This window comes from Streptopelia decaocto (genome assembly GCF_964273445.1).
Source record: "Streptopelia decaocto genome assembly, chromosome: 8".
In the NCBI taxonomy this organism is placed as follows: domain Eukaryota; kingdom Metazoa; phylum Chordata; class Aves; order Columbiformes; family Columbidae; genus Streptopelia; species Streptopelia decaocto.
In genome coordinates, this window is record NC_138662.1 from 5,104,112 (window position 1) to 5,127,568 (window position 23,457).

At 43.8% G+C, this 23,457-nt stretch overlaps 1 protein-coding gene across 4 annotated transcripts in view; it reads left to right on the top strand.

The window, feature by feature from the left end:
- The first annotated feature begins 6,193 nt into the window (after positions 1-6,193).
- The window catches only part of POC1A (POC1 centriolar protein A), a 52,760-nt gene continuing 35,496 nt past the window's right edge, over positions 6,194-23,457 (top strand). For 2 of the 4 annotated variants that reach the window (XM_082060369.1, XM_082060370.1), the window contains exons 1-7: positions 6,194-6,284; positions 7,893-7,977; positions 10,266-10,437; positions 12,520-12,699; positions 13,823-13,930; positions 15,222-15,337; positions 20,613-20,746. In XM_082060369.1, the coding sequence (XP_081916495.1) occupies positions 6,267-6,284; positions 7,893-7,977; positions 10,266-10,437; positions 12,520-12,699; positions 13,823-13,930; positions 15,222-15,337; positions 20,613-20,746 (813 nt within the window). In that variant the 5' untranslated portion in view covers positions 6,194-6,266. The other 2 variants (XM_082060371.1, XM_082060372.1) reach the window with 2 other exon arrangements.

The window sequence follows — 23,457 nt, forward strand, 5'->3', positions numbered from 1 at the left end:
CTAGCATGCACTGTGTTGTGGTAGCGCCAAGAGCTCCTGTTGACACTGCAAGAAGAGCAGCCAGGTGCCTCTTTCTCTGAGGATGAGATGTTGGAAGGGGAAATGATCTGTGCCAGGAAGGAACTGGTTTGGGTGGTGGGAGTGGACCGCACCACCTCTCCAGTTCCATCTGCCTCGAACTAGCTTGGAAATGGAAAGGACCACTCTCCCCTCATGCAGTTAAATTCACTGCAGAAGGGTCTGACTTTAGTAGCTCTACAAGGTTGTTCAGAGAGGAGCAGGAAGCTGCAGCAAGGTGGATATAATAGAGTTAATGCTGGTTTGAACTAGAGGTGATCTGAATTTTTGCAAACAGATGCATCTTTCCCTTCAGCATGTAAAGGCAGCAAATGCAACAGATACTTGGTTTTGGTGTGTGGTTGGTCCTGGTTGTGTTGATCTGCCATTCCCCTCTGCAGCATGTGGCATTGGTTTGGGAAGGAGAACAGGTGGCCACCCTGGGTCTTCAGGAGGCACAAGGCCACAAGCAGCGTAGAGCTTTACAAGAAGGACCAGAGGTCTGTGTGCTTGCCTGTGCTGGCCAAACCCAGTGCTGTCAACAGGCGTTTCTCTAGAAAGCTTTACATCCTCCTGCCCACTCTGCTCTCAGCATGGCTGGGTGCGGATCCCCGTAATGCTTTGCGTGGAAACTCGATAGCCATTAGCAGGGGCAGACTGCTAGGCTCCTCTAATCTGCAGAGTGAGGACCCAGACTTTGGATATGTTGGGACAAAGATTTTCAACAATATTATGGGCTTAAAAATTAAGGTGAATTGTAATGCAGCCCAGTGATCAATGTTGGTTGGAAACTAGCCAAATGGAGCAAGACGAAGGCCTTGAAGTGCGCTCCTCAAGCACTGTTCAGGCTGCTAATACCATTGTGGTTTATCAGGTGGGTGGTGCTGGACTGTGCAGCATTAGCTCCTCTGGCCAGGCCTGTGCCAGGCTTTGTGTGGCAATGACCCTGCCAGGTGCGGACACTGGGAACATGCCCCACGAGTATCCCAAAGGTCTCAGCTTCACTCCTGTGAACTCAGTTAGCATTTTCCTAGTACCAGTCTCCGTGCCCTTTGGGTTCTGGGTTGACGCAACTGTGAGTTCAGTGAAGTCTGAACTGCGCTCACCCCTGCAGTTAACAGCAGAGAAAGTTCAGGAATGAAAGCAGTTGCCTGCTCTCAGTCAGCAAGATTGGCAGAGAGACTCTGCATGCTTAGCAAGCACCTAAATGTCAATAAACAAAAATGCCTGTGGAGCCAAGGAGTTTGGGTCTGGCCTGTAACGTGGGGAAGAGAGAGCTTAATCAGAAGGGGAAAGCTATGGCCCAAAGAGGTGCATGTGTCCAGAAGGATCAGCTCCATGTCTGGAGCCAACTGTACTGGGAGATATTTTAAAAGTGTGTTTGATTTACATTCATGTAACAGATTTGAAGATCTTACAGTGGCTTAAGATGCTAGAACCAAAGTAAGTTGTCAGAGACAGCTTCGTAGATGCCCAGAAGGCTGCCAATAGGATTCTGGCTGGATCCAGCTTGCCAGGATTTCTCACTCCTGAATCTTTCTCTTCTTTTAAGCCAGCTTGGGAAGCTGCAGGCATGTATGAGCTCCTTTCTCTCCACCACTCTTGGATGGCTGAAGAGCTGTAGAGCTCACACAGGGAGCAGCAGTGTATTCCTGTGGCACCCAGGATATGTCCTGGTGTCAGTATGTCTCTGTCCCCTTGTCACCCTTCCCCTCACCACTTCAGCTGTATGGATGAGCAATGAATGCTATTCAAATCACCTGCAAAGGCAAGGCAGCAAATAAAATACAGTATCGCAATTAATGGGGCACTTTCTGGCTCTGTGCGTATCAGATGCTTTGGATCTGAGAGAGACAAATGTTCCCTTGGTGGCCTGAGGAGCTCCATAGCCTGGACTCTGCTGACCCGTTGCTTTACAACAGCGGTGCACCCCTGGATGCTGAGCATGGAAGAGGGTGATGGGCTCCCCAGCCCCGTCAGCCTTTACCAGTTGTTGCTATAATCAGCTCACGTCACCTTTCTCCATCTTTTCAAGGTTCTGATAACAGCACTAGGACAGCCAGGTGACCTTTGGCTGAGCTTCCTCTTGAAACCCGGGTGACTTTTGCTTCATGGCCCAGTTGCTACGCAGCAGTAAAGATCCCTTCTGCTGGCAGTAAAATCTGCTCCTCTCCTTTTTCCCCTCTTACACAGGATCAAAGCTTTCTGAATTTGCTTGAACAAATTTGCATTTAGGTCAGTGAGAGATTTACTTGAGGAAAATATTTTTTTTTCCTGTCTTAACTCCATAAAAAAGGAAAATAAGCACAAAGGCAGGTGGGAGAAGAAGATTGTGGGCTATAAATAAATGGGTTTGGTACACATGGGAGGACAAAGTAATTAGTAAGAGAGAAAATCACTGATGTGGCAGCAAGCTACATCTTCAGCTGATGTGAGGCTGCATCTCCCCATGGAAGCAATTGGATCATGTAATTGTGATCAGGTGAGCTCCTTGGTGGACCTGGTCCCCTCGCTGGTGCCTGAGCTGACTGCAGCTGCCTCCTTCCACAGTGGGAATGAGGGACACAGGGAGAGCAAGTGCCTGGACTACACTGATCTTCACCTGCAATTCCTGGCTCCTTGTAGCTGTGTGCCCTGCTGTGCTCTCTGGGTGGCGAGTGGCAACAACAGGGTGGCTGTCCCATCCCAGCCTGTTGGGTTGACAACTGCCATAGCACCGCAGGGTTGGTTGCTCAAGGCCTCCATCTCTAGGTCATATTGGGATGGGACACAAAACAGTTGTGGAATACCCATGCTGGGATCATGGTGGTCATGGAGACAGGATGACTTTGTTCTGAGAGTGCTGCTAGTGACTGGGAGAGCTGAGTGTAGTTGCTGGTTTCATCTTAGCTTGTCACGCTGCCTTGACCAAATAATCTCTTTGTGCTTCCTCTGTAGATGGTGTATAACTTCTTCCCACTCATTAAGAACCTCAGCTTTTCCAGGAAAATGCTCTCCTGGTAGCTTTCTAAAGCCTAGCACAGTCCCCAGTTCTTAAAAGTGCAAAATTATGTATAGAATCTGGCATGCTCAGCAGTTTAAATATTAACAGGACACTCAAGAACTGGTAAACGTTCAATTTAGTTGCTAAACTTAGACGCACTTACTCTAAAGAGAAGTTCAGGGATTTCTGAACTGAGCTTGAAGTCAAAGGTGAGCTGTAATTTCATGCAAGAATGACCGACCTGAACTCTGGGTGGGTGTGATGCTGTGCAGCAGCTTTGCTGCCCAGTGTGGCTGCGCGCTGCCTTGTGGCATGCGGGGACGTAGCTCTGGCAGGGCTGTCAACGCCGGGCTCTGTCATTTCGGTAGAGGTGGCAGGTCCTGGGGCTTCTGGTCTCTTCCTGTGGTCACACAAATAACGCCAGGGAAGGACTTGCTGAGAATGACTGTATAATGTCTAGGTCACAAGCTGGGAAGTGGCATTTGAAAGAGGCTTGCTCAACGCTTTTTTCACCCAGAGTTATGGTAGTCTTAATAAAGAAGCTGGCTAGTTTGGCGTGATTCATCTTTAATGAAATCATGTTGCGTTTAATCCCATTTTCCTGCTTATTTCTGTATCTAGAAAACCGAAGGCTGGAAGAGGCCTGTGCCTGCCCTCAGGTGGCCATCTGAAGAAAAGCTGCAGCTCTCCTTAAGGAAGCAAATGTTTTTTAACCCTGCATGAGGGAACTTTTCGGTTAAAGATATCAATCCTAAAAAAGGAAAAAAGCTATAAAAGGCAAAAATATGCATTTAAACAACTACATGACCAGTTGTTTTCTGAGAATTGGAGAGCTTGATTGCTTGGGCTGATTCACATTAGGGAAAAATTTTCCTTTTTTTCCTCTTGATTAGGAGTGGGAAGCTCTGGGAAGCGCCATGTTAGAGCCCAACACGGTAACAGGCAGTTTTCAACAACAAAACCAGACCTCTGTAATTTGGAAGCAGTTTGTTAATGCTGGAATGAAAGTCAGTGTATTCCCTGTGTGTTAAATGAAGCTGCCAGTTCCTTAATAACTGGAGAAAATTCCAGTTCATTTTTAACCCAATTTCACGTAGCAGAATGAACTGCTTTCAAAAAAACCTAGCTTTTAAGTCACAAGGCCTCTGAAGTGTGTGCTCTGCATTTATGAACAAAGCAGGAGTGATTTAGATAAAGTGAACTGGAACATCTCCTGCCCAGAGGATGAGGAGGAAGGAACACAATGTTTGACAGTCTAAAAAGGAGCCTCTAAAATACAGGCAGAAGAATTACGTGCAGTTCTGCTCTTCTTGGACTTCAACACAAAGTTAGGAAGCACACTGCCTGCTGATGTGATAAGAGCCGTGCTGAGGAGAGGCATAACGGGATGAAAAAAGCCATTGTGGCAACAAAAATTTATAGTTCCCTAAGGACTAACGGCCTCCTCCTTCAACGTCCCTGTCACCTCAGCCTCCTGTTCTCCAGGCTGAACCACCCCAGGTCCCTCATCCGCTCCCATCACACTTGTGCTTCAGATCCTTCCCCAGCTCCATTGCCCTTCTCTGAACTCGCTCCAGCAACTCGAGGTGCTGAAGTGTTCCCTCCAGGGAATCACAGAATGTGGAGGGGTTTTGATAGATAAAGATTTGTTGTTGAATTAGTCAGGTTCAAAAGGAATCTCAAGGCCGGTTTGAGAAGCTGAGAACAGAATCTACTGTGAGAAAGAGGGGCGTACAGGGCCTCAACATGGCGTGAGTCATCGGACCGATCATCAGTGAGACTCCAGCGTGCGGACAGCCCATGATACTCATTTAGCGAATCCATGCTTGGAGCGTGGACACATGATTAGAATATAGTTGCATATATAAGGAGGCTTGTTTCTGTAATAAATGGCTTTTGCGTGATTCACATTGAATCGGAATGCTGAGTCCTTTATTGTTCCAACAACAGAATGTCAGGGGTTGGAAGGGACCTGGAAAGCTCATCCAGTGCAATCCCCCCATGGAGCAGTGTGCGGGGGTTTTGATAGATAAAGACCTGTTGCTGAATTAGTCAGGCTCAAAGGAATCTCAAGGCCTCTTCGAGAAGCTGAGATCAGAGTCTGCTGTGAGAAAGAGGGGCGTTCCACAATCACCAGGGTCCTGGCGTGGCGTGAATCATCGGACATATCATCAGTGAGACTCCAGAGCACGGACAGCCCACGATACTCATTTAGCGAATCCATGCTTGGAGCGTGGACGCATGATTAGAATATAGTTATGTATATAAGGAGACTTGTTTCTGTAATAAATGGCTTAGCGTGATTCACATTGAATCGACTGGTTTTGCTAAGTCCTTATCTCGCTCTAACAGAGCAGGAACACCCAGATGAGGTTACACAGGAAGGTGTCCAGGCGGGTTGGAATGTCTGCAGAGAAGGAGACTCCACAACCTCCCTGGGCAGCCTGGGCCAGGCTCTGGCACCATCACCGGGAAGAAGTTTCTTCTTATATTAAAGTGGAACCTCCTGTGTTCCAGTTTGCAGCCATTGCCCCTTGCCTTGAACAGCCTGGCTCCATCCTCCTGACACTCACCCTTTCCATGTTTATAAACAGTAATGAGGTCATCCCTCAGCCTCCTCCAAGCTGAAGAGCCCCCGCTCTGGGAGGGTTTCAGAGCTGTGTGGAGGGGCTGGGCTGCTGGCGGTGTCTCTGTGACCTGGCGGTGTCCCTTGTCCCTCAGAAAGCTCTGAGCTCCCACAGCACAGCCCTCACACCCACGGCCTGTAGCTTGTTTTACTGTAGCAGGAACAGTAACATTCTCCAGTAAAACGTCATCACCCCTGTAAATTGCACTGTATAAAGTGAACTGCTGTGTATTTACAAAGCTCATACGCTTTCATACTGCAGAGACTGATTGATGTAACAGTGAGGGAAGATGTTGGTGACACCGCTGAGCACCCTAGGGGCCAGCTCACTGGCACGGTACGACCCGTGAGGCCCGTTCCCAACGCTCCCATCCGGGCTGGCTGCACAGCCCGACCGGCGAGAGGAGGAGGAGGGTGAAGATGAGGTCGGACCCCGGCCCAGCTCCCGGACCTGTAATGGCGTCCCCGCCTCAGTGCCCAGGCCCCGCCGCGGCCGGAAGCGTCCCCGCCCGCCCCTTCCGGCTCGGCGCCGCGGCCCCTTTAAGGGCGGAACCGTTGGTGCGGGGCGCGCGAACCGAACTGCAGCGCGCGGGAGGTGTCATGGCTGCCGGGTGCCTGGTGAGGGGCGGCCGGGTTGGGCCGGTGCTGCTGGGGCTGGGCCGGTGGTGGCCCGGACGCCTGGCGGGGCGCTGGAGCGGGGGAGGCCGTGGCCGCTGGGTTGGGGGTTTGTTGGGGACCCTGGCAGCGGGAGGGGGGATGGTGCCTGGGGCCCCTGGGTTCGGGGTTTGGTGAGGTGGCCCTTGGGCCGTTAGGACGGTGCTGGGGGGCCCTGGAGCTTGGCGGGGAGAAGAGGGCAGGCCGGGCCTGGGGCGGTTTCATAGAGTCATAGAATGTCCGACTCCTGTCTCTGCACAGGACAACCCCACAGTTCACACCGTGTGTCTGAGGACGTTGTCCAGTCTCTTCTCGAACACTGTCAGGTTGGGGCCGTGACACCTCCCTGGGGAGCCTGTTCAGTGTCCAGCACCTCTGGGTGAAGAACCTTTTCCTCATGTCCAACCTAAACCTCCCCTGGCACATCTTCCTGCCGTTCTCTTGGGTTCTGTTACTGGTCACCAAAGAGAAGAGTTTTGCTCCTACCTTTCCTTCTTGCCTTGTGGGGAAGCTGTAACCGTGGTGAGGTCTCTTAGTCTCTTCTTCTCCAGGCTGCTTTGGGCCTGTGCTGTGCAGGGGGAGCCCTGGGGGTGTGGTGGGAGCACCTCTGGGTCTGGGGGACACTTAGTGCTGGGCTGTTTAGCAGGGGCAGACCTGGGCTGTGAGTGGCCTCATGCCACTGGGACTAGGGGGGAACTTGGGGTAGCCCTGGGCCTTGGGGTGCTGCTGCAACTGCGGTTAGTCTGTGTCTGGGGACAGCTCTAGGCTGGTGCAGGTGTGGACAGCTCTGCATCTGGGGTGGGCTGTTGGTGGGGGGACGTCAATCCTGTTCTTCTGGCGTGGGTGCTTGTTTGAGCAGCTGAGGCTGCAGTCAGGTCCTGAAGGGGAACAGACAGGCCGTAGTGGGGGTTGCCAGGGAAGCGGAGGCTGTATGTGAGAGCATGTACTGGAGGCTGATCAGCCTGTTCTGGCATCTGGGCAATTTTCATGTGTTGCAACCTCCTGTAACAGTTTTCTCAGTGTTTTGTTTGTTTGTTGTCCCTGACTTCAGGCTTTGTTTGGCCTTTGCAGCAAGGTGCTGTGTAGGAATATGCTGTGTTTTCTAGACATAAGGGAAAGGTAGTGGGTCCCGTTTTGCTGCAATTCTGATTCTACCTGTTTCAACAGGTGTGTTAACTCATGCAAACAGTGGCCTTTTGGCTACTCCTAGGCTGAGATGAGCAGCTGTCAGGGCAAAGTTGAGCCTAAATGCCTGCTCAGGTGGTCATCAACATGGCTGATTTGTTCCAAAGTCAGCTTTGGGCTCTCTGCACCAGCAGTGTGTTGTACAAATGCATTAATGATTTGAGCAAGTAACCTACGATACAGTGGGGTTATCAGCTTGGGTAATTTGCCTGTTTTAAAGTCTATCAATACATTTGAAATTTACAATGTGTTGCATGGTGTTCTTATCTCTAATAAACTTTTTATGGGATTGATATGTGACTTGGTTCACTTGTAATTGCAATAAAATTATTTTATTGTGCAAACATGGTTCTTAATCTATAGTGTCTGAACATTATTGTCTTCTAGGAAGATCCATCTCTGGAGAGACACTTCAAAGGCCACAGAGATGCTGTCACTAGTGTGGACTTCAGTCTCAATAAGAAACAACTGGGTAAATTGTCTGATTTTTGATGGCCAGGTGATAAAGAATGAGCTTGTTTTTTTTAGTTAAGTGGAGGGAACAGTGGAGGTGCTGAGCTCTACAGGAATAAAGAACTTGTTTTCATGATGAAGAGATTTTGGAGAATTTCAGGGTGAGCATTTCTGTGTGTTTTGAAAAAAATCCTGTTGTTGAACCACAGGGATGGCACCACAAATTACCTTTACTCTTGGGCTTCTGAGAAAGGAATGGGAGAGGACAAAGGCACTTTCCAAAGACAAAACTAAGAGAAAGGGCTGGAGGGAAACTCCAGAGGGCAAGGACAAGTAACAGGAAGGTAGCTGTCCTGTGGGACAGATGCTGCTTTTTCAAGATCTCCCTCGGAAGCAAGAGCAAAGGGTCATACAAGTAGGGGACAGAATTCAGATGTGCATGCTAAATCCATTGCAAACACAGCTCATCTGATCCTCAGAGGCTCCCTCCTTTGCCTCACACCTCAGCAGGACACGCTGCTGCTGCAGGCAGTGGGCAGCTCCAGCCTGACAGCTGCACCTCTCCAGTGAGAGCTGCCGGACACCTCTGTGACACTGAACTTCACACAAGCTACATCCCCCTCCCTGTCTGACAGGAACAATAGCAGTCCCTGCCAGGAATACCAGCAAACAGGTTTCCAAACATGAGTGAATTCCACTTCAGTGTAAAACTCCCCTGCTTGGGTCCCATCATCACCCTCAGCACAGTGAAAACCAAAGAGCTGCTCGTCCCTTAAAGCCTGACATAATGCGTGAATTCTGTAGCACTGGGACCCCAGTGGTGTGTGTGGGGGGGAAAAGGCAAACATATACCCACAGCAACTTAAAGTCTCAAACAGTGGCAGTAAAAACACCCCTTAAAATCAATTTTAATGCCTAAATAACAGAAAACTTTGTAGATTTTCCACAGGCAAATATAGAACACACACACACATTTTAGCCTGCTGACAAACCCAGGCTGCATTTGTTTCTCTTTACCTGAGTGCCAAGTGGGGCATATCTCCAGAGATGTTCCTAGACAAAAAGATCAGTTTGATGGTAGGTTCTGATATGGTAGTATCATAAATACAAGAGTGTTTCAGTTCCTTAGCATTATGGCAAAATACCAAATAGATTTTGCTGGAAATGTCCTTCTATTTCACAGTGATTTCAACACAAAAATAAGTCATCTCTTTTCCTGCTGTTGATTCTGGATTAATATATGCCCATTTTATGCATGTCCCCTAAGGGGAAATGAAAAACCTTATATATGTCAGTTCCTTTGTTGGTTTTGTTTGGTTTTGTATTTCATACAGGCAACACCTTTCCTTAGTGATATAAAAATTTAAGGAGAGACAACTGTGTAAGAGTAGATTGAGCACATGGCCCAGTGTCAAGAGATCTAAACATTAGTCATAACTACACTAAGTCATTGTCTGACAAGGATATTAAGTTGCAATATCAGAACTTCCCCAGGACTGATATAAAAAAATTAAGGGAAGTAATATTCTGACATCTCAATAAAGCTCTTCAGTATGATACTGCTCATATGTGACTAGTTGGCAGTAACTATTATTGTTACTGGATTGGGGCAGAAACTTAATAGTATAAAAAGACTGAGTCCTCTAGGTTTGGTTGGGTTTTTGGGGGGGAATGGAAATGGGGGAAAAAGAACTTCAGAATCTCATAAGAGTCAAGCACATGACATGGGAAGTGGAAAGGAGAAGATAGCAGATAACAGCAGGAAGAGACTAAAGGCAAGTTGCAGTGGTTGTTGGTTGAGTTTTCTTTCCACGGGTGAGTATAGGTATGAGAATGGAAGAGCAGGTGCGAGTAGTTGGAGGGACCTCATCTGTAGTTCCTTAAAGCCTCTCATGGCTGCCACCAAGTCCTGCTGAGCCCTCCTGCTAGTGGCAAACTCAACACCATTCTCATCTCCTTGCAAGCTTGGATTTTTGTTAAGAGCTGCTGAGCCAGCTTTGATCAATGTTTTGCAGCAACAAGAGAGATGTTGGTGGGGGATGTAGCTGGATTGCCTTTAAGTCATCAACTGTCACAGAGCTTCTCTGTTTGATCTGTAGTGTGTTGCTTGATATTTAACCTGCTGCAGCCGCTTCCCAATAACAAAGTGATGAGATAACCTTCAGCCACGGGCCATCTAAGTGTTTCCTTACTGTGTATGTGTTTGAGAATGCTGGAAGCTGTGATGGTGAACTGAATGTGAAATGTAGTTTCACTGTAATTGGAGAACTAACGCGAGTTTGGTTTTGGTTTGTCTTTTTGTTTCAGCAAGTGGCTCGATGGATTCGTGCCTGATGATCTGGAGTATGAAACCTCAGATGAGAGCCTATCGCTTTGTGGGCCACAAAGATGCAGTGATGTGTGTTCAGTTTTCACCCTCTGGTCACCTGGTGGCTTCAGGTTCTAGAGACAAAACAGTCCGTTTATGGATTCCCAGTGTGTAAGTATCTATTCCCTTCTGCCTCTGTTTTTGTGTTTAACAATGGTTTGGGATTTCTCCTTGCTTCTTAATAACAGTTCTCCAGCTACAGGACTGAGGTCTGTTGGAGGGAAAGAACAGCTGTTTTATGGGACAGCTCTAGCAGGAGCTTCAGGAACCTGGGAAAGCAGTTCTAGTTGTTTATTTTTGACGAGTTCTTATGGTTATAATTACCCATTGGAAGCTTCAATGTATGATCTGTTACACCATAAGAAATCTCTGCTTTGGAACTGATAGGTTCTGAAAGTAACTTTTAAAAATCTGTGATATAAGTACTTTTAAAAAATTTAATTTATAGTGAAATAGAACTAAAGTTTGCAGTTGTAATTTTAATCATATCAGTTTAGTTAAACTGTCCTGAATCATCACAATGACATGTTAGCATATATATTATTAAAAGGCACATGGTGGATTATGGCTGCAGTGTAACCTGCTGCTCATCAATCTCCTCTAAAGAAAGAGACTGACAGTGTCATTTTGCTGTCTCCAGAACTGTGCTGCTAACACAGAATGCTGGAAATATATTAACAGTGCAAACTTGTTAGATTTCTCAGCCAACATTTGCATTTTTAGAAAGGACCAAGATGTGATGAGGAAACTTGGCTTGTGTTGGGTGATTCTGTCTTGGTTGCTCAGGCACGTGAACTCTGTGCTCTGATCTGTACCAGTGACTCTCGTGTCAGAAAAGGGCCAGTGTGGAAAGGGAGTTATTGTTATGCAGGTTGTGAATACCTTGGTGCATGGTACCGTTAATCTGTGTTTATTTAGTGTTCTTTGTCAATTTATCTACTCTAAATATAACAACAACAAAAAAAAAAGTGTTGTCATTAAAAGGGGAGGGAGAAGCTGCCCCATAATCTGTGAGCCAGGACTTTGTTTCCAAAGAAACTGAAAACTTGCAGTCCATTCCAAGGGAGATATGTTATTGAAGGAGTTAATGCCACCTGGTGTGTGGATTTCTTTCTTTGGGAATTGTTTTTTGTAAGCCACACTGACAGAATTTTGTTTTCATGTTTCTGTTTTGATCAGACTTGGGGATGTTCTGTGGTTTTGGACAGAAAGGAAACTTTCCTGAGATGCAGCCTTTACTGTTTCTTGTCTTCTGGCAGATAAAGGATTAAATAAATCTAGGCAGCTCTCAGCATTTCTGAGGGAGAGAATATTTGCTGGAAGGTGTGTGGTATTTTTATTTTTTGACCTTTACAGATTTAGTAGTCCTCAGCCTCAGTGCAAAGCCTGTTAAATCCTTATGGAGAAGGGAGCAAACCACCGTGTCTTTCTGTTCTTCTCTTCTGTCTGAGAATATGGAGCTCCTGGTAGTACAGTACATAATGATGTATTTTTGGACCGAGAATTCCATATACCTGTTGGATCTCTAAATCTGTTGCACTTTGGATTTCTGAAAATGCCTTGTGTTTATTTGCGAGAAGAATGCCTCTTGCATTTATTTGGAAATGACGGGTAAAGAAGAATAACAATACCTTGTCTTTCGCCTGGCTGTGTTAATGTAGCTGGCTCGAAGTTGTACAACATCAGGTGTGCTGAATTCAGTTGTGTTATTTCTTGTGTGATGCCACAAGGGAATTTTCCAGCTGGAGCATGAGCAGTTATGGGAACAGTTGTGATGAGGTAATTACCTGCTTGGCTCTGTCTGCATGAACTATGAAAACACCTCCCTCCTTGCCTGCTGTGCAGCAACGGACCTGGTAACAGTGCAGGATGTCAGCATCTTCTATATCGATGTTTCCATAAATGTTGTTTTAAATGGCTGCACAAGTTATCAATAACATTTTTGCCCCTTTATAGTTAGTATGGGTAGTTTCCTGTTGGACTGAACCTGAACAACTGTTTTTAGCTATGTATTCATATTCAAACTCCTGAAGCATGAGTTTGTTTGGGGTTGATCAACAGTTTCTTCCTAATGTAAGAAGCACATGTGGTTTCCACAGCACTGCTCAGCATACAGAATCTTTGTGTTTTCAGGTACAGAATGTCTTTGCTACCCTGTTGTGCAGTTTTAAAGTGCTGTTTCCTTCTGTATAGCAAAGGAGAATCTACTGTGTTCAAGGCTCATACGGCAACTGTAAGAAGTGTTCATTTCTCCAGCGATGGCCAGTCCTTAGTTACAGCTTCTGATGACAAAACAGTCAAAGTGTGGATGGTTCACAGACAGAAGTTTTTATTCTCACTAAGTCAACACATAAACTGGGTTCGCTGTGCCAGGTAAGTAGAGATTTTTGGCAAATAGAGATGGGGATTTATCCCTCAAAGCAGAGACTGAGTATCGTGGTCTTGTGTAACACATTTGTATTCAGGATGATTCATGTGTGTCTAATGATTGAAATGTGTTGATAACATACAGAGACATCCCTTCAGGTAACGGTTCTGTACCCACTTTGTGTTTCTTCAATGATTTGTCAAGCAGAGACTTTCCTGCTTAGTGATTTGTTCTGTGTGTTGCTTTTACCTGCTGTGGAGCCTTCTGCATCTTGGAGTTGCTAACAGAAGCAAAATGAGAGATTTATCTTGTTGTTTCAGCTTAGTTACTTTTAGACTTGTCATGCTTCTGGTTAAAAATTATCACCCGTGCTCCTTCCAAAATGCTTAAAGTGCTACCATGATAAAAACATTAATTACTGATAACCATTTCAGATTTAGTTGTCCATCTAAGTGTTCTGAGGGGTTTTTATGGATATGTACATTCAGATAAAGTCACAGTTTCTCTGTAGGTGAAAAGTTCATTGTAGTTCTTGAATGTGGCAGTGGCCAGTAGTACTACAGGTGCCCACAGTAGAGCGGAAAAATGCTTTTCCAGTGTGTTTGATGGTATTCTCTAGTCAGAAACTCAGGTCCTAATCCTGTGAAATGTATGCCTCTGAAGAGAGGTGTTGATCTGTCTTGTATACGAAATTTCAAGATAGGAGCTTAATACATTCTTCTAAGGCACTCAAATGATGAAGCTTCTCCTGCTGCAGCTGTTATCTTGGGAGTGACTGTATTGCCTTGAGTGCTTGTGGCAAAGGTGGGAACTGTTTTGAACCAGGGTAGAAAAACAACTTGAGATGCATTTAAACTGAAACGAGTAAGATGGGGGATCTTAAGTCAGACTCAAGACCTTCCCAAGGGTTATTTTATGTGCTTGGGGAATTAGGGATAGTTTGAGGACCTACAGCTTCCTTTTTTTCCCCCTCAACTTATTTGATTTGATTTTTAGTCTCATTGATGCTAGTGTGACTTCTTGAAGACTGAGGTGTGTTTACCTGCATACCTGGACAGCTGGCCAAATCCAGCTGACTCTGAACACCTCTTGGGGGTATTTCTTCATTGCTGTAACTCTTTATCTTAGATTCTCTCCTGATGGACGATTGATAGTATCAGCCAGCGATGATAAAACTGTCAAACTCTGGGATAAAACCAGCAGAGAATGTATCCACTCCTTCTGTGAGCATGGGGGGTAAGTACATGGTGGTGCACGAGGGTTGTCCTTGGGATTTCTGAAACTGGGATGCCTGGTGAATGTACACCTGATTTTGTGACTGCAGTCAGAGGTTCTTGTCCTGGTAATAATTTCTACCTCTTAACAAATCATTAGCACCTATTAAAAAAGCAGCCAGGAGAGGGCGAGATGCAAAAAGACCTTCCAGAATGGCTTCACCGTTTTTATGACTTCTCCAGATTGGAACCTTGAGGGTTATATTTTGATAACTGTCCAACACATCGAGCTGTAGTTTTCTTATGCTGATTTATTTTTGGAGATGCTTAGATTCTTTATTTTTTCTTCTAGTTAAGTTAAGCTTTTTTTCTCTTGCTCTGAGTTGAAGTAAATTAAAAAAGCGAAGTTATACTGGCAATTTGGTACTCAAATGCCTTGTTTAATCCTCAAATTTTTGGATAACAAGGTTATTTTAAAAAACCCATTTGTATTTGGAAAAAACAGCTGTCGAGTAGGGTTTTTTTCATGGAGAAGGTTAAGCCACAGCAGAAGTTAATTTGTTCAGAAATATAAAACAAATCCTTTAGAGAACTGAGACTGGAGTCTTCCTAATTTCTTGCTCCGTTGAAATTTTAAGTACAAAGTTGTGTTTTTTCCAGGTAATGTACAACAATATTAAGACAAATTCAGACAATGTTTTTTCTGGTGCTCTTAAGAATATAGCTTGTCCAAACAACCTATTGAAATACTTCAACTTCCTCAGCAGTTCTTACAAGAATACTCAAAGGATAATTAATTTTATCCAATTTCTTTCATGGTTTGGGTGGGCAGTTACAAGATGATCTTCAGTGAAGGTTTTACTGTACTTGTGTGGCAACATATGATTTCAAGCACAAATTCAGTAAAGCTCCATCTTAAAATTAGTTAAACATAATACAAGAAAAATATCTGGCCAGTCTTGTACACACCACTCTAGAAATACTGTTAAATTAACAGAAGACATATATTATGCAAACATTAAATGAACAATTGAAAGTGTTGTGACAGTTGGATCCATCATATTTTAGGAGGCTTGTATCTGCATCTCCTACATGTGTAGCACAAAACATGGCACATGGTGCGCTTAGGTATAATCCTGTGGTCTGCTTGGGGTTATAAACAAGGTTTTGAGAAATTCAGCAATACAGACTCTCAGGTTATCTCCTTTCTGTGATGCTCAGTGGATCATGATGTAGCTTCCCTTCTTGAAAAGACCTTTTTGATATTAAGCAAGAGTTGAATGTAAACTGTTGGATTTAACTGCAATTTACAGGTTTGTGAATCATGTGGACTTTCATCCCAGTGGTACGTGCATTGCTGCGGCTGGTACAGATAACACAGTGAAGGTGTGGGACGTTAGGATGAACAGGCTTCTTCAACATTATCAAGGCAAGTTAAGATATTAAAAAAAAAATCACACCTTTCCATGTATTGATACAAATTGCTACGAACTCCAAGGACTGTTACTCCATCACCTGCTGCTTTTCCAGAGAGGCACTGGATTAGGACTGCCAGTGGAAGCCCTCTTTTTGCCAAACATCATGCTTTGCTTTGTGTCAGCTCCAAGACTGGTTCTCACATATTGCAGCGAAACCCCTCTGTTCTGAATTTTTTCCTCCTCTGCCCACCATCAAAAGCAAAAAAAGCCCCAATGCTGAAACTGTCACATGTTGCAGAGTGTGCAGAGGTGTTGTCTGTGATGTGCCTTGGCTCATTTTCACTGTTCCTGAGGAATTTATGTAAAGTAAAAAGGATATCGCCTTTGCCTCCAAATCTGATGCATTCCAGCAAAGCAAAGCTCAGGTTCTTAATGAGAAAACCAGGAAAATTTAACAAAAGAGGAAAACAAAAATCAATCAATTGCAATTCTATACCATGACGCATGTTTACAGCTTTTTTTTGCCATTTCTCCTTTGGTTATCAGCTTCCAGAATGAGCTTTGAGCTTGTTATGACTTGTCCAGGTTGGCTTGTCCTTGGAGTAGCTAGCATTTATATTTAGAAGTCTAAATCTCTTCTGTTCACCCTTACCTTCAAAATGGCATCTCCTCTCAGTACCTGTTGTTGTCAAACTAATTAGTGCTGCCACTTGGTAGAACTGGATAGAAAAGCGTCCTTTCCCATCTCTGTGAGCTTCTTTGAGTTTGATCGTCCTGTTTTATGCATACTAGTTGCTTGAGCCTAAACGTGGCTTTTCTTTCCTTTACTATTAACTATTCTTAGGGCTGCTGTAGTATTTTGTAAATCTATTCATTCCCAAGCACTGCTTCCTGTACAAATAGCTTATTAAACTTAATTTTGTTAGTTTTTCGTGAAGGCTACTTCTGGCATGCTAGTAAAGCAGATCAGAGAGCTGGGGCTGGAGCTTGCTGTATTGTTTTTTCTGCCCCCCACATCAGGTACTGTCAGTTCCTGCTGTGACAACATCATAGCTGTATGCCAGGCAGAAAGGACAGGGTAGTTGAATAGCCTGCAGTTGATTGCTGCTGACTTTGCAAGTTGAGAGAAAAAAATTGAGTTCTAAATTAAAGCTGTTGGTCCTCCTGGCTTTACGTAACTGTAATTGTATTTTAAAGTACTTTTACCTGTGTATCCCTTTACCCACATGGTGATGAATTGATTTACAGATTCTCAATAAAAGTTCTCTAGTTTCCTTTGATGCAGCCTGTAACTATGTTTAAGGAACAGAGTTCTTTGGTTTGCCTTCCTTTACAGCAACCTGTGAAGGACTAAACCTCTTCTTGTAGATAAGAGCGATGGGAGTTAACTCATTTCGAAGCACATACAGATTGTCTACAGAGCTCTGAAGACCATGGAAGTCCTTTGAGTTCCATAAAAAAGTAAATTAAAAAAAACCCAACAATCTCTCCAAAAGAGGTTGCTGTGGTGTAGAAACAGTCTGCAAACTTCAGAATGCTTTTGTAATTGTGCTGTATGTAGAGGGCTGTTCTTTTGCTCTCAGCATATAGATGGAAGCACTTATGAACATCTGATCTGACTATTAAGCGCTGATGGTAACACCACTGTCACTGGAATAGGGCTTTTTCTTGGGCAGGAAAAAAAAAAATCCTATTCCTTATTTTTAGCATCAGCCTCCTGCTCCTGAACTGTGTTTTATTGCTGGTTTGTGGGGTAGTTCTCTCAAGTGTATTCTCCCTGAGTACTCTGTGAACTCTTTTTCAACTGTAAACCTCCCCGAGCTCCTTGAACTCTCATATAATGCATTTTTTTTTTTAATCAGTTATTCTTATGGACTCACAATCACTCCCAGTTCTCTGATAGTTGACAAAATCTAATGGAAACCAAAACTTTTGACAACTGTTATTCCAATTTGTCAATATCGAGCTGGTAGAATTACGACGATGAATACTGAAGTGTGATTCTTTGCATAATAAGTATTGTTAGCTTGTGACCCATATCAAAACTTGGAAATGCCTTTCTGAAGTCTTGTTGCTAAAATAGGTAGTGCGTTTACATACTCGGTATCAGATTAACCTACTTTATCAGCTTTTTGACAGTGGCAAGATCTGTGTGTTTCCAGCCACAGTATAACTTGGCTCAAAAATCATCTCTTCCTGCTTTCCACTTAATGCTATTAAATTGTCCAGATCTGATGTGGTTTGTCTGCCAGGTTTATTTTTTCTCTTGGAATTCTATTTTTCCCGTGAATGGCATTTTAGTCTAACACTCTTGCTATTGAAGTGATATTTTCTTGTTGTGAATGTTGTTTTTAATAACTACTATGTAAATCCTAGTTGTGTGTTAGACTTTGAACTAAAAGCACCCCACCCCAAAAAAATCACCAAGAAACCCGCAAAAAATCCCCAAAAAACAACCCAGCCCAATGCAGTGGTATTCATGTGCAGTCACTTCATGCACTTATGGCCACAAACTGAAGCATTTGTAGCATGTTCTGGAGATGATTAATAGTCCTGCTCATCCAAGGGTTTGTACATGTGCCTTTTGGCTAAATTGGGTTTAGTTTTGTGGCTCTTCATGTGAAGCCGCCATCTCCCATCTCAGTCCCACTAGAGGGCATCTCCTCCCTCTGAACGTGCTCACGCTGCCTGGTTTGCATTGTAAGTCTGTTGTAAAGACTGAGTTGCATCAAGGAGTTAATAGACAAGTAGCCCTGCCACAGACTCTTGTGTGTTAAAGTTGGTTTGTTTTCAAAAACCGGTAAGCCTTTTAGCAGTGTTGCTCTTGTTGCCAAGGCTTGTTCCAGCTGTGACATTTGTAAGTGAAAGCTGGAAGTAGAGAGTAAACTGCAAAACCTTCTGTATTGTATAGTGTTGGGTTGTTTTATTTAAAGCTAAGTAAAGTGTGTTCTGGTCACTTTTACTGTACAGGAGAGCAGACATGATTTATTCACTCTTCTTCTTGGCACTAACACTGTACAGCAGATCAACGCTCTGCAAAAATGGACAATGTTTATTGCCTGACATTTTTCCCTCGTGCTAAGCTAGGGGGGCCAGGTCTATGGAAACAGCTCTAACCTTTCTACTGATGTTTAAAAAAAGCAATTGGTACTTTTATATGGTTCAGATGGAGCTAGATGGTCATTATCTGTTCAGTGGGGACTGTGGCTGTATCAAGACTGTCCTAATTTAGCTTCTTGCTGGTGCTTACTACGTTGTTGCATTCACTGATTACATAAAATTAGTATTGTCAGGCTTGGGACAGGTATGCTCAGTCACTCTGTAGGCTGGCATGACTCAATTTTAGTCATTAACCCCCCCAGTATAAGTCCTTTAACTGGCCATTATTTTTCTGGGCTTGGCTGGCAGAAGGGTGAGCTTGTAGCAACAGGTCACTGGGAGATTCCACCTTGTGCTGCACCGGACATATTGTTTACAGCATGAAACCAAGCGAGGTTGCAGGACGTGTTAGCAAATTTTTGGAGAGGTGCTGTGAATGGTCTTGTGGGAGGTATGAGCTGGTTTGGCAGAAGGGAGATGAGGTTTTTCTCTGAGCTTACAACAGTCAAGAACTCTTTGGGCACAGAAGCTGCAACTGCTTACACGGCCGCAGTCTGTGTGATTTCTTTCCATTGTGTAAATATTTTTTTTGGTGAAGCTGGGAATGCTTTATTCACTATTGGAACTTGGAGGATGTATAATTAACTTCATCTGTTTCTTTCAACTAAAGACTTGCATTAGTTAACAAAATATGTGTCTTTATCTGAATATGGACACCAATGGGGTGAGAAATATTATAAATCACTCTGAATAAAAATTTCAAATGGGACTCCATGTAGGCTTTTTCTCCTTTAATACATAGTGTAATATGGGGCTGGGGGATAAAGGAGGATTGAGCTGCGTGATAGAGGCAGTATTCGCCAACAAGAGTAACTGTTTAGAAGTTGCATGTGCCGAGTTAAGGTTTTCTTCTGTGTTTTTCAGTAGTCCAGGTCAAGAAGAGTTATGTTCTCAGAACTTAAGCTGAGGTGTCTAGTGTTCCTGAGAGTTTAAAAAGTAGATGCATTCTTTTACAATTGAGAGTTCTGGTCTACAGTTGAGCAAGGTAATTTCAGATTTCTGCTTCAAATCCACATCTGCAAAAATAATATTGGTTCTACTGTGCTTAAAATTGTATTTTGAGGTTTTTTAACAAGCGGTTCGCATTGGAAGTGCACAGTAGGCTCTCAAAGGAATATAAATTTAATTGGGGCTTTGTGTTAGTAGTAGTAGTTTTGAAATACCAGTACATTTGGAGGGTACATAGAATAATTAAGAATAATTGGATGGGTGAAACCCTTTTCAAGCACAGTCTTAATATTCTGTAATGTCAAATACACCCAGAAATCTGCGTGTATGTAAGTACTGCTTGTTCTCATAAATATGCTCAATAGCCTGTTTCGTAAAAGTTTGGGGAGACAGGAAATGTGCCGTACATTAGGTAGATGTTTAATGCTGCAGTGAATTTAACCGTAGTTTGACTTTTTTCCTGGAGTATTTTCCTTAGCTGTTTTCAAAATACCTCTCAGGCTTTGTCTTTCATGCAGGAAGCATTGCTCTACTGGAAGTTCACGCTCTTGATAGTTTGTGTATTCATACTTGTTTGAAATTTTTTGGTGAGACAAACTGGATGTCTGAAGAAATAATGCTTGTACTGGACTATTTTCAAGTTACTGGTTCTTCTTTCCTAGTTTCTCTTAAGCTCAGTCTTGGTTAGAGTCTGGTAGTAAACCAAAAGAATCTGTGCGGTGCCAACTCTGAGTTTTTCTTTCATTGTAATTTCAGTCTTTTCCTTAATGTACTAGCACATAGATTTTAGTCTAGAATGACTTGGGAGTGAGAACAGCAGCTCCACAGTAGTAAAATACGTCAATGTCCAGCTTTCTCAGAATCGTATAGCTCACTTGCCCATATAGTTACATTATGGGGCTGTGCTGGAAGCTTTTGTAGCCTTAAATCTCCCAGAATAATTGGCAAAGCTTCCTTTTTCCTTTCAATAAAGTAGTGCCTATTTTTATAAGAATTGAATACTGCCCTTGTTCTCCAGTGCTTTGGAGAGTTTTTGTGGAATGTTTCCCCCATGATCATTTTCCTGTTAAACTTTCTAACAGAAAATTGGAATGTGCTTGTACTTTATTTTATTCTTTTGCCTTGGGGCTTATATTAACTGGTCTCAGTGACTATTATATACGTTTTTTCCATCCTTAGTGCACAGTGCTGTGGTAAACAGTCTTTCCTTTCACCCCTCTGGAAACTATCTGGTTACTGCTTCCAATGATTCAACTCTTAAAATTCTGGACTTGCTAGAAGGAAGACTTCTCTATACTCTTCACGGGCACCAGGTGAGCCAAAGCCTTTTATACAGTAATGTCCAAACCCATAACAAACTGGGCAAATCTGTGTTTTAACCTTTCATTCTTCATGGCCAAAACTCTTTTGAAGAACTTCCTTGCATAGAATTATGATGAAAGTATTACTGATAATCTTTGATATCATTGCTGTTTTGAAGGGAAGGCGTATGGTGAGGGAAGGAGGTAAGTCAGGAATGGAGGTGATGAGAAAAGAAGACAAAGGGAGCTTCAGGATTGAGGACATGAGTCTAAGACCCAAGGGGCACAGTCAGAGCTGCGCCCCAGACTCTAGTCCTGCGTGTGTTCTGCACTCTCTGTGCTGCAGCTCTGACTGTCTCCTTCTCTAGAGTGCTGCAAATAACACTTGCTCCCCTGACACAGGTGTTGTGAAGATAAATACTATTCACCTGATAGGAGACTTGAGGGCAATAGTGGCAAAATGGAGGAAGTGTATTTTGGGTTGGGATTTGGGAACATGTTTCCATTTGTTAAAGAACTGAATTAAGTAATTGGAAGGTGATAAATGCTGCTGATTGGTTAAACTTAACTGATTGGCCTATTAGTATTATGCTGCTGGATGTGTTGCTTGTAAGGTTAATTATATGAATGCTTGGAGCTCTCTTTAAATGTTAAATGAAAACAAATAGACTAATTTCATTGTCCATACTGAGTGGGGCTCAAAGCCATGAAAAAGCAGACCTGCTTTGAATGTTCCCTTTCCAAAGGGACAAAAAGAACAGAAATTCTTAACCCACTTGTCTCTGTTAAACTGTGAGTCTTAAAGCATCAAAACTAGCTGGGGAAAATAACAGCCTGAAGCTGCTGGGGGTGGTGGGGATGGTCCTGGGCAATTGTGGTAGCTGCATAAACTGCAAAACGGTTTTCTTCTGGCTTTTAGCGACTGCCTTGTCTGATGTCTAAAAATGTCACTTCCTTTTTTGTAATACAGATGGAAAAATGGGACTACCTCATACTTAAAGCTCTACTTCATGGAAAGATCTGATTAATACTAACTAAAGGGTTCAAATGCTGAAAAGATGGGGGAAAGATAACAAATGCTGCTTATCCTAACATGTAAACTTTGGCTGTGTAAAACCTTGCTTTGAAAACTGGACTAAGTGGATACTCCCATCAGATAGGGGCTGCAAGGCTTCTAACTTTTGTCCTAATCTTGTTTTTGTGTTTGTCTTTTGTGTTAATTTCCCACGTGAGTTCTTAGGAAGTAGCTTTCTGGAGAAGGGTAAGTGTGGTGGGACCCTGGATCTTTGTATTTTTCATCCTTCCCTTAGGAAAGGACGTGCCTGGTTGTTGTTCAGCAGGAGGCTGAACCTGCTTTCCATTTTCCTCCCTTCTGAGCTGTAGGCTGCCCCTCACCCAGTGCAGTGGCACAAGAAAGAGAGAGTTTAGCTTTTAGTGAGAGTCTAAAACTCATTATGGTGATGAAGGTTTTCAGAATTAAACAATAAAAAGTCCCTTTAGGCTGATGCTGTACTTAACTGAGGGCTTCTACAAAACAACTGCTTTGTGAATCATCTGTTCAAAATTGAAGTTTTTTATTTTTCCCCCAACACTGTTTCAGATCAGTAAGACAACGTCTGCCACTCTTTTCTAGGCATCTAAGTGGCATTGGAAATGCTTTGACACTGGCACAGCTGAAGGGTGGTTGCCATTGGGGGATTACACCTCCTTCAGTTTGGAAACAAGTATAAAGGTGGCTGGTAGTGCTTTCTGCTTGTATTTAAGGGTATCGCACCAAGGCAGCTGTGGAACCAGCCCTAGCGCACCCTGGCTGGCATTCCCTCTGCTGGTGTGTGCTGTATTGTTGTGGGTTGGTTCTTCTAATGCCTGAATTAACAGATATCTTACTTTTACACTGAAAGTGTGTGATAACCTGTGCTTCAATTGACAGTAAGCAACCAGCAGTGACAACAGGCCCTGCTTTCATCAGAAGCTGCTGGGATGAATTCCTGCACTGCCTGGTTCTCTAGCGTGCTCTGCTTGTAGATAAACCCAGACTACTTGGTACTGATGGCTTTTTTCTCCTCTCTTCTCACTGTGATTTCTCCCAGTATCTCCAAGTGGCTAAAAATGAAGTGGGTGTGGATTTTTTGGTCATTAAGCAGATTTGCCTTTTTAAGTGAGGGCTATAGGTTTGTCACCAAATGAACAGCCTGTTCTGAAGACATTCTTGAGTTGTGACTTTGTGTGGGTGAATATGCTGGTTGAGACTTTGTTCCTCCTTTGACAGCTGATCGCTGTTATGTTGTTCTGGGAAGGCTGCATGCGAGTAGACACTTGAAGAAAAGAAACTTAAGGTCCTTTAGACATACTCTGACGCAACTGCTGGAGTGCCAGGAATTTGTTAGCAGCTGATTAGCTGTAGTTTACATAGGGAACATTGCCAAGTTTACATTGCTGTCTTTAATTGTAATGTAGCTGGCCTCCTTGTAGCAGAAGGATCGTTAGAGACAGGAGTTTGCAGCTTGGAGCTGACATCTTGCAGCTGTGAAATATCATTCTGTATTATGCTGCATATTTTAATTCTAGAGTGCTTCAAGCTGTGAAGTGCTCTTGCCTAATTCCATACAGATGAGACAGTGGGTTGGTATGTAGGTCCACCTCTGGTACTGAGTCACTGTCAAGGAACAGAATGTTTTGGGGCCTGTTAGTCACCTCCGGAGAGCTGCAAGAGGAGTGCAGGT